Source organism: Athene cunicularia (genome assembly GCF_003259725.1).
Source record: "Athene cunicularia isolate RWA chromosome 1 unlocalized genomic scaffold, athCun1 chr1_part1, whole genome shotgun sequence".
Lineage (NCBI taxonomy): Eukaryota > Metazoa > Chordata > Aves > Strigiformes > Strigidae > Athene > Athene cunicularia.
In genome coordinates, this window is record NW_020799091.1 from 83003363 (window position 1) to 83014381 (window position 11019).

At 38.4% G+C, this 11019-nt stretch overlaps 1 protein-coding gene across 1 annotated transcript; it reads right to left on the bottom strand.

Moving 5' to 3' along the window:
• Positions 1-995: 995 nt before the first annotated feature.
• On the bottom strand, positions 996-9893 carry EIF1AX (eukaryotic translation initiation factor 1A X-linked). The gene is made up of 6 exons (XM_026856341.1): positions 9808-9893; positions 7908-8011; positions 6216-6266; positions 4649-4730; positions 4452-4543; positions 996-2358 (listed from the first exon to the last, which is right to left on the bottom strand). Exons 2-6 carry the CDS (start codon positions 7989-7991, stop codon positions 2353-2355), a joined length of 315 nt encoding a protein of 104 aa, XP_026712142.1. The 5' UTR covers positions 7992-8011; positions 9808-9893; the 3' UTR covers positions 996-2352.
• Between the last annotated feature and the right edge of the window lie 1126 nt (positions 9894-11019).

Consider the following 11019-nt stretch of genomic DNA (forward strand, 5'->3'; position numbering starts at 1 on the left):
GGGGAAGAGTTTAATTTCCTGCAGCTAAAGTGTAATTTTTCAATTCCCACTTTCAATTTTAGACTACAGGTAAAAGCCAGCAGCAGCTCCCAAAGTTAAACAAGATTAAAAATTTATCTAGAAAATACTCTTTAGAGATGAAGCACATTTTGTGGCTTTACAGTGAGCAATTGTGCAATCCTCTAGCTGGCAACTGCTGTTCTACAACTGTTCTTTGCATGGAGACACTGAGAAGAGAACTACTTGTTCTAGCTGGTTTTGCCCCCTAAAGAAAAGGGAAGAAGGGTCAATATAATGCTGCATAGATTGGGCTATGAAAGGAGCTTTAGCAGTGGACAGAGAAACATGATGAGGAAATGTATTCACGGAAAGCAACAAAAGCAACACAGCCTGACATGTTAAGTAGAAACCACGTGATGTTGAGCTAGAGCATTAGTAAGAAATTAATAGTTAAACAGAGTATTTCCTTAAAAACTCTGCATTGGCTGAGCCAGACACAAGCCTGGGACAGGGCAACCATAACCAATTCTGCCAGGAAATTTCATCTTTGTCCTGCAGTTTAAGTCTCTGTTATACTGGTGGACTCTGGTACAGGGAAACATGTTGAGGAAACCAATAAGCTACAGAATGGTTCATAAACCTTACCCTGAAATGTTACAGCATTTATGTTGCTTCACAAACGAATCTCGCTCGCATAGAAAGATAGTAAATTCACATACTTTAAGATCAGTGGAGTAAGAATGATATACTGGTAGTATCTTTTCCCAATATTTAACAAGGTTTTACAACAAATATCTAAACCCTATGAAATGTTTGGCAAAATTATCTAATACTAAGAAAACGTTATCCCTAGAATACGATACCAGGTCCATGTAAGTATAATAGATACTATGATGAAAGAAAAAGAGAAGACATTTTCACAAAAGTTCTGGAAGTTCAAATCAAGCACTGAACTCCTCCTTAAAAACCATGTAAATCAATGAGGCCACTCCATATTTAAAGCCATTTTGGTTTTATCTATTGGGGTAGTCACTTTACATCATACCAAAAAGACTGCATAACGAATACAAGTGTCAAGAATCAGATTTTTATGGCACAAAAGGAAGTTTTCCATTAACCTGCTTTCAGAGCTGTTAAATACATAATTGAAGACAAACTAAGGCTACCACAAAATAATATTTGCATGATGATGTTAGTCTTTATTCAGCTTCTTAACTGATTCCTCCAGTCTGAAGGTGGAGAAGAATCTTTCCGTTAGTTTTAGTGATTTATTCTGGATGAAAAGATTCTTTTCCTATGTTTGACACAAATTTATTTTCTCATTCATATTGTTATTCAAAGTTCATCACATAAGCTTTAATGTTGTACCTTACAATGTACGGAATTTAAGATTAAAATAAAACTCTACTCTTAACATAACCTTTTCTATATGTAAAAATATTCTACATGTTTAACGTATTAAGAATTTTAAGCATTCATTTTGGGGAAAAACTTTTTAACGTAATTTTTCAGTACAAACCCAACTGTTAGAAGTTTTGTATTAACGTATCCCTGTTAAGTTGGGTGTCACCCAGTGTTCATCTTCTGCAACTACGGCATGACTACTGCACTTACAACACAGAAGAGCTATGTGTACAAGACAGTTTTCAACAACTGCAAATTTGAGATGCTGCTTGCTTTTTAACTTCGCTTCTCCCCTACCCCTCCACTGTGGCAAATTTACATCTTTGAAATAATGAGTGGTTTTAATTATCAAAATCAGTATAAAAATAGCAGCATGCTACTAGACATGAAAAGCAGATTCATCATGCATTATGAATTTAAATGCAGATTTCTGCCTTCCTTTTATATTATCAAAATCTTTTTAAAGTTAACATCAAGGCAAGGGGTATAGGGACAGACACTGCATAGTATGATCTGATACTAATCTGAACTGGGTACTTGTATTTAATCAAAATCCATTATAATTACAGGGTAAACAATTTTTATTTCAAAATACAAGTTTAACCGGAATTGTAGTGATGAAAGCAGAAGAGGGAAAAACACAGTCTTTTACGGCCCATGTCACTGTATCTCACACCCAGAGGTAAACACTCTAACTGCTGAAGAGAAAATATTTGTGGCATTTCATTTAACCTTTGTGATAATCCAGCATTATCCATTTCTAAAGAAATATAAATACTTTAAAACAAACATTGAAAATAAATCCTTTTGATGTAACAAACTACACTCTTTACCGAGAATTTTCAGTCTTCTTAAAAGAAAGGGACTTCACCCAAAAATAATCGAAATATCAATGTAGAACAATCCTTGGAGGAAAAAAAAAATCGGAATGTAAACTTCTGTTCCAAATTAGATCTGAAAAGCAAAAACACCACACAATGAATTTAATTCACATGTATTTTTCATCATGTAACTGACTCTAAGTTGTTTTAATGGTTCTACAGGAGACTTCCCGAACTCAGTACAGTACTGGTTTTGCTGCAGCTCACATCCCGTTTTCGTAACATGTGGACAGTTACTCTCATGTCCCACCACCACTACAGACCTGAATTAGTCCATGACTCTCAAAAACGAAAACAAAATGAAGTTTAAGGGTAACTTCCCCAAGTAGTGACTTAATTTGGTACCAAAATGAAGTTTTCTAACCATTCTTCTGACATAAACGATAAAGGAAATGTACCACCATGTCTTTCATGTTAACTATGACCTTGGAAACTGCACTTAATTCTACGTAGACTAGGATGATCCTTAAAAGAGGTTATTCACATTTTATCTCTTTGTCGTCTTCTTTCTTGAAGCATGCCATTAATATCATATTGCATAGCTGACAGAAGCTTAAAACCAATCACAGCTGCTCACTTAAATATACATCCCCCCAAAGATCCATTAGTTTGCAAATTTTACTATTTCAGTATTCCTACAGCTACTTATCACTTTGATGTCTTAAACCAGCTTCATTATTAAAAGCATGTAGTACTAGAAAGTGTTTCTATCTTCAGTAAGCTCAACCACTGACAGGCTCAAAGTGCAATTTTCAAAAGCCTGAAGAAAAATTTATATTTTTAAAAAATTTGATATTTAAAAAAAATTTGATCTGATGCATTAAATATCGAGGACCTCAAAACAGTCAAAATAATGTAAACATTTAAAGAGAGTTAGTCATATTACCAACTCTGAGAGAGAGAGAGAGAGAGAGAGAGAGAGGACTAAAAAGATGAAGAATTAAAACAAAATAATATACTTAGAACAGCCTATCCAATTAAGTTAACTCACTGTCTTGGTAAATTACTAATCCAGTCAGACAGTTGACCCTGCCCTGCACACATTCGTCTCTCAACTGCAAAATAAAGTGCATCATCTTAGAAAACACCTCACAGCAGATTCTACTTCTGCAATTTGCTATATAATCTGAATTATAACAGTTTTACTACTACAGTTTAAGAGTGTGCATGGCCGGTTACTACAGCTTAGTGATAAGCAGTAACCCAACTGACTGACACTGTGAATTCATGATTACTGTTAACTTTAGTAACTACTAAGATGCAGCTTTTTATGATTTTAATGTAAATGAAAATGGAGACTTAAAGTCTTTGTTTTTTAAAAACACAAATCCCTCAATTATTTCTGTAGTTATTATTAGATAGTGCGGTTGTTAAAAGTACAGGGGAATCAGAAAGGTGAAAGCCACAGGTGTTCATGCAATCTGCCAAAACACCTACATAACCTGTGACCCATTCCAGCAGTTGGTGTCCAAGGGAGTGTGCATCAGCAGTTTATGGCTCACCCTGCCTCCACTGAAGTGGCCACGGTTGCCCTATATGGCACAGGAGCTGACCCACCAGTCTTTTGTGCCTGCTCCCCAAGAGGTCTGTCTGGCCTTCTGTGCAGGGGATGCAAGGAAATCCTACTAGTCTGCTAAACCATCCCACATCATCTACTTCGCTTTCTGTCACAAGCTTGTACAGAGCTTACACTTCAGAGAGCAGCACTGAGGGCCACATTCAGTTCCTTCAAGACGAACATTCCCAGTTTCGTGTACGTACGCAGTTGTAAGTTCGCGTAACTGCAATGCCTCTCGCATGTGCTCACACACACACAATCATCTGAATGGAGGCTGCTATGTAACTCTAGGTCTTTGGTCAAACGACTGATTTTTTTTTTTAGACATCTTAAAGGTAATGAGAAGACTGCTGCTCTCCACGTATGTCTTAATAGTATGACACTAGGCATAGTATTTGCTTAGAGGTCAGCTGGAGGATGACTGTAGGACAGAGGTGAGAACAGGGAGTGGACATGCACACATCCACACCACTTTCTGAAGCAGTCCCTGACAAGGTGAGCTATTCTGAACAATCATGTATTATTTTACTTGCTCTAAATGAAGAATAGCTTATTGCCAAAGATGACAGTTTCAAGCGTATGATACAAAATATGTATTTACTACTTACGTCATCAATATCTTCATCATCATCTCCAATATCATCAAACTGGATTTCATCATCATCTCCAGGGCCAAATGTGTCTGTTTCATTGATTTTAGCTAAAAAAGAATTTAGAATGGTTAATGAGTGCACTTATATCAAGTCAAGATAGACTGATTATTCTTGTCCAGTATGAACTTCCAATTTGAAGTGAAAAAGATTACCATGTTCTGGAAGCTCTCCATATGCTTTCAGGCTTCTGGCTTCATCTGCATTGTACTTTAGAATAACATCAGCCTTGTTATCCTAAATGAGAATTTATTAGAATTTATTAGTAATCTAGAAAGGAAAAAACCTCCTTATCTATATTATTTACAGAAGAATATCTTGTTACTTCCTCCCCTCCAGTCCTTTAAATTTGAAGTAAAAAATGCTCATTTGTAGAATATCTTCATTTATTCTGGGTTTTCTACAAGTATAAGTCATTTGACTTATCTAGTTTCATGCCTTTGAAATTAATCTTTCTTCAAAGACACACATAGTGAGGTATCTGATGGTCAGTCAGAAAGTCACAAAAATTCCTAGTTTTAAGAAGTTTAATATATACAGTAAATTACAGTATCTCAAATGTTTTACAACTCTGTGTCCTGGTTTGAGCTGGGATAGAGTTAATTTTCTTCCCAGTAGCTGGTACAGTGCTGTGATTTGGATTCAGTTGATAACAGTTTTAGTTGTTGCTAAGGAGCACTTATCCTAAGTTAAGGATTTTTTAATTTCCCATGCTCTGCCAGCAAGCACATGTACAAGGACCTGGGAGGGAGCGTGGCCAGGACAATGGGTCTGAACTAGCCAAAGGGATATCCCATACCGTAGGACATCATGCTCCATGTATAAATGGGGGAAGTTGCCCAGGAGGGGCAGATTGCTGCTTGGGCACTGGTCAGCAGGTGGTGAGCAACTGCACTGCACATCACTTGCCTTTTCTTGGGTTTCATTACTCTCTCTTTTTGTTATATTCCTTTACATTCCAGTTGTTATAATTATTATTGTATTTTATTATTGTTATTATAGATATTTTATTTTAGTTATTAAGCTCGTTTTATCTCAACCCACAAGTTTTACTTTTTTTCGATTCTTCTCCTCCCCATTCCACTGGGAGGGTGGAGAAGTGAGCAAGCAGCTGTGTAGTGCTTAGTTGCCAGCTGGGCCTAAACCACGACACTCTGTAATGTACATTTCAGAAGCAAAATCTATCTTTGAACAACTGATGACATGACACGTTCATGAAAAGCATTTACCTAATGAAAATTGACAACTGCTTTCTATTAACCTTTACATTAGGTAAAATTACACTACTTCATTTTTGGAAATTTAAGCAGAAACTAATCACTGATCAGCTGGCCTTTTAAGATAAAAGCCTGAACATCAAGGCTCCAGAATTCTGAGTACTACAACAAAATGTTTGGTGCTTGGCTCAATCTCCCACAGGACCTAATCCTCAAACAGCTACACCTGGGAAAAAAGGCTCAGGTGTGATGTCAGTAAGTACCTTCCCTCACAAAGTCTCAGGAAGCAATTTAGACAATTTAGAACAAGTTGAACCAGGATTTGTCATCTACTCTTGACAATCTTTCTGTAATACAAGGAAACTAAAAATCATGATTTAGCATCACTAAATACAAATTCAAAGAAAGTTAGATGTGAATTCCCTCACGATACCTGCTGCAATTTAACATTTAATAAAACTGTTTATAAGATATTCTTCATTGGGAAATTACACTGAATTTTTACCTGGTAGTCTCTTAAGCCAACCAATATAATATCAGATGTATTTATCCAAACCTGAAAGAAAACATATGTTATACTGCAGGAATTCAACTTTTGTTTTATAACACAAGAGTCAAACAGTGCATTTATGTTTACTGAGAGACACAATATACAGCCACCATTTTCACTTTCTAACCAGAAAACTGGAAATACTCAATTTCATATTTTAACAGCAAAACCAAGGTCATAAATACTCATAATATTTCATGTGTAATGGAGATATTATTAAGGTAAATCAAACTTCTTTGAAGAGATTCCAGCCAACAAGGTGGTTATTCAGTTGTAACTTCTGAGAAAACAGAAATGATGCATCAAGCCACCACTCTGTGAACTGGGCTCCACAAGGGCAAAAAGGAAATGAAGGGGGTGATGGACAAGCACAGTGAACAGCACAAGAAAATGAATGGAGCTGTTTCTAGCAACTGACTATGCTAACCAGTCAAAACAAAGCCAGAAGCCTGCAAGAATTTAAATGCTCAATAGTTCCATCCCACATCAGCTTGATTTTTTTTTTTGGAGACGAAATATACTTCAGTTGAGATTTTCTTTCTTTTAGACACAAGAAATAGCTGAGTGATGCTTTCTGTAGCAAGAAATTAATTCTGCAGCGCCTACCATTCTACCATTTATTTGTGCACATTCTCCAATACTTTCAAGAGCTCGTTGCAGTGCATTGCAGGCAGCTAGCAGGGTTCACAGGGATACCAAGATACGGCTGTTCACTGGTCTCCAAAACCAGACAGGTAGAACAATCCAGAATGAACACAGTGAATCTCTGTTCTTATTTGGAACAGACTATCTGAGAGGGCCTCCTCCATACCATATACAGGCAGAGAACAGAAAGCTGACATCTGACAAGGGCAAGAGCAGACACCACCCAAAGATGGCAAAGTTAAGAATGCAAACACATACACCTGACTTCCCTGAAGGTACCAACTTTTGCAGATCAGTGTTGCATGAAAGTATCTTGGGAACTGATGAAGTGGACAGTGAAACAATGGCATCTGAGGTGCTTGCAGGAAACTATAAAAGCAACCTTCCCAAACCACTCTTCATGAACTGTTCTCAGGTAAGTCACCCAGTGAGATGATGATAATAATTATTTAATTCCTCCCCAGATCAAACTAAGTGGGGTATCAGACCCTGATTCTTATTGGTTTCAGGAAATAGCACACAAAAAAGGTGGCTTTGGACAATCCTTTTACACCTTTATTTCCTACTCTGGGTGTCAATCTTCATGCTAATAGAAGTCCTGATGCTAAGCTAAGTACTGATCTAGTCTCAGATGTAACATACTGATTTTCAAAATGGTCAAGTTCATAACCTACAATTAGTGAACTTTTAAATATTTGATATACATATAAGTTGCTAGAATATAAAAATTAGTATTTCATAAGACGACAAAAAAAATCTCCCCTGGAATATACCCATCCAAAGGCAGCCCTTCAAGTACGAGCTTCACTCAAAAGCCAAAGACTGCCTATTGTTATGCGAGCAAGACAAACAGAAGAACACACTAGTTTACTATCAAAAAAGAAGTTTAAGATATTAAGTAGAGTAGAAATATTAACTTTTGTAACAAGCTACATACTTAAATTTTTAAATTACATATCATGCATAATGCCACTGTTCTCTATTATAATGCTTCAAAATTACCTTTTTTCTTAGTTTCCCTCTAATATGACATAACCTCTTCACACCATCAAAACATAATGCCTCCAGTCTTCCATTGCCTAACATCTTGATCACCTGGGCATATTCTGAAAGAGACAGTAACATATAGCAAAACTTCTAAACAAATACAGCTTCATGAAATAACCAATAATTTTTGCCACTGTAACCAAAATTTGCTGTAACATTTTATCAAACATCAACAGCTGAGAGGAACTTTGATCAGCAACACAGGCTGCTGAATATATTGCAGTTCTCATATCATCATTGATGTTAATATTTTCAAACATCGCTCATTACTAGTTGTGTCCATGCTTTTGTTCCCTCTGAAATGCTTACAACAGGTAACTGACTATCAAGTCACTCTCAGAGCTTGAAAGATTATGACAGCATCACAGCACCCGTCCTGACAAAATCTGGTGCTATCATTGAGGGAAAAGGAGAAAGCAGCACATCCTGTACACCCCACTGATACACTGAATCCCTTCTGCTGAGGTTCTATGAAAAAAAAAAAAAAAAAGGTGTTTGTGTGTTTGTGTAAGGACACGTTGTGGTGTTCCCAGAAACTATCTGAAAGACGAGTACCACGCTTCACCTGAAAACTATGAAGTTGCTCTCCAACACCCACCCTCGAACCTCTCACCTTGTGTTTTATCTCCTTCCCTCACCGAGTTCCAGGAATCACTGCTGAAGTATTTCACACAATTAAAGTTTGCAGTACAATGTATTAGCATTTAACTAAAAAAAATAAAGCTTGTAAGAACTATATCATAACTATTATAAAGCTTGTAAGAATTATTAACAGTATCTGACCACCTATACTTGTCAAAAAAAAATATTTATCAATTAGCTAAAGCTGTATTTAAATATCCTAAAATCTTTACTTAGCACCAGTTAGATAGTCCAACAAACCAGATGAGACTATTAATAACCGAGAATAATGTTTCATTAAGTAGATTTTACTTGGGAGTTTTAAAAGGATTTTAAGTTTTCTAGGTGCATCAACATCAACTCCTTTTTTGCTTACAACTGTCACAGAATATCAGAAAGAGCTTAAAAAATTAGTTCAGTGGTCACTTCTTTTACAGTGATCTCAGTCAGTACTTTTCCTGTACTTCTAACAAACCAACTGATTAATTGGTCACTAGGCAAGTACTCATATATACGAGAGCAACCACAAGAGTGTGACACTCAAGACGGGCTAAGCCAAAAGGGAGGTGAGATTAATGTCAACAAAAGGCAGGGGAGAGGGGAATCCTAGTCATCACCTCCGAACATTCCTGTGGCTTACTTCACATGGCAACATCCTAGCAAGCACCTTACCTATTGCTCCTGTTTTGATAATTGTTAGGCATCCCAACCTAGGAGCCAATTTAACCAAACCATCAGGGGACAGAGGAAGAACAGCGAGATGTACTGTTCTGCCAGGTCAGTGACTTTGGAGAGCTCATCAAGGGATCCAAGAAATGTTACAGCTGGTATAAAACAGAAAGTGGGACTGTGCATCCAAGAGGCAACAAATAGTGGCAACACTGAACTACCATCAGCTAAGCTAGCTGCTGACAGACCCTCACACAGAGCCACTCAAGGGATTTCTATGGAATGTTTACATACATACTCTATTACACATGGCACCACAGCAAGGTCAGTGAGAGGCAAGCTTCATTCTTAAGTGGTGAAGTGATTTAATTTCCCTTTTCCCAATGTCTTCCTCCTACACTCAAGACATCATTTAGTCAGATACAACCCCAAGAATACCTCTATTTATTCCACAATAACTTCTCAGACATCCAGATGTTTTCTTTGTGCATTAACTTCCAATGTATGTCACTTACAGTATCTGACTGAAAACAAAGACACTACCATACTATTGTTAAAAACTCACCTTGCCCGTCTTCCTTGAACACCAGTTCTCTTTTTTCTGATTCATTCTCATTCTTACCTCGTCGCCTGTTTTTACCTCCTTTGCCTAAATTAAAAGGGTGAAAAAAGAGCGTGTTTGACTATCTCTGAATATAGTGAATGACTTCTGGGGACTTCTGTGCTTGTTCTCTATATGGCTGTTTGAGTATCCTATTCAGATCTAGATTTTTTTCCTTGGTGTTAACATGCTTAGTTCTTAATTTTTCACTGAGTAGTAACACAGTAATTAAGAGATTAGAGCCTCCACTATTTAAAATGTCCTGGTTGCTCTGGAGTGACAGCAGCCTTCAACAAGGATTTGCCCAAGATGAAAGAATGGTTTGGGTTGGAAGGGACCTTAAAGACCATCTAGTTCCAACTCCCCTTCCACTAGACCAGGTTGCTCAAAGCTCCGTCCATCCTGGCCTTGAACCCTTCCAGGGACGGAGCACCCACAGCTTCTCTGGGCAACCTGTTCCAGTGTCTCATCATCCTCACAGTGAAGAATTTCTTCCTTATGTCTAATCTAAATCTACCCTCTTTCAGATTGAAGCCATTACCCCTTGTCCTATCACTACGTACCCTCGTAAAAAGTCCCCCATCCAGCTTTGATGTAAGCCCCTAGAAGGCCACTATAAGGTCTCCCCAGAGCTGTCTCTTCTCCAGGCTGAATCACCCCAACTCTCTCAGCCTGTCCTCATAAGGGACCTGCTTCAGGCCCCTAATCATCTTTGTGGTGTCCTCTGGACCCGCTCGAGCGGGTCCATGTCCTTCTTATGTTGGGGGCCCCAGAGCTGAACTGCCATTTTCAGATTTTGTGGCCGCTGCTACCAAATGTTATAAATAATGGTGGGATAATCTGATGCTCATAGCCACGAAAGAGCAGAACAACTGGCAACAGGATTATGTGCTCTTCATGAAAACACAGAAGAGCAGCTCATACTTCCCCCCTGTTAAAAAGCTGCTGCTCGCTTCCTCTCACATTCTCTTCTCTTCCTTTAAGCAGCGGGGTGGGGGGACGGCAGAAGCAGCACTCCCCAGCGAGTACACCGAGGAGCACGCACAGCCGGCCGCTTCCTCGGCGACCGCCCCTGACAGCCAAGCCCCGCCGGGGCCTCCCCCTCCCGGCCGGCCAGGCCCCAGAGGCCTCCGACAAGCCGCTGGGCCGCGCAGGACAGGGGCCAGGCCGGGACCC

Coding starts and splice junctions, on each gene's coding strand:
- EIF1AX (XM_026856341.1), bottom strand. CDS start 7,991: ATGTTAGGCAATGGAAGACTGGAGGCATTATGTTTTGATGGTGTGAAG. Junction 6,267..7,907: donor GAGGGAAACTAAGAAAAAAG/GTAATTTTGAAG, acceptor GTTTTCTTTCAG/GTTTGGATAAATACATCTGA. Junction 4,544..4,648: donor TGGAGAGCTTCCAGAACATG/GTAATCTTTTTC, acceptor ATTCTTTTTTAG/CTAAAATCAATGAAACAGAC.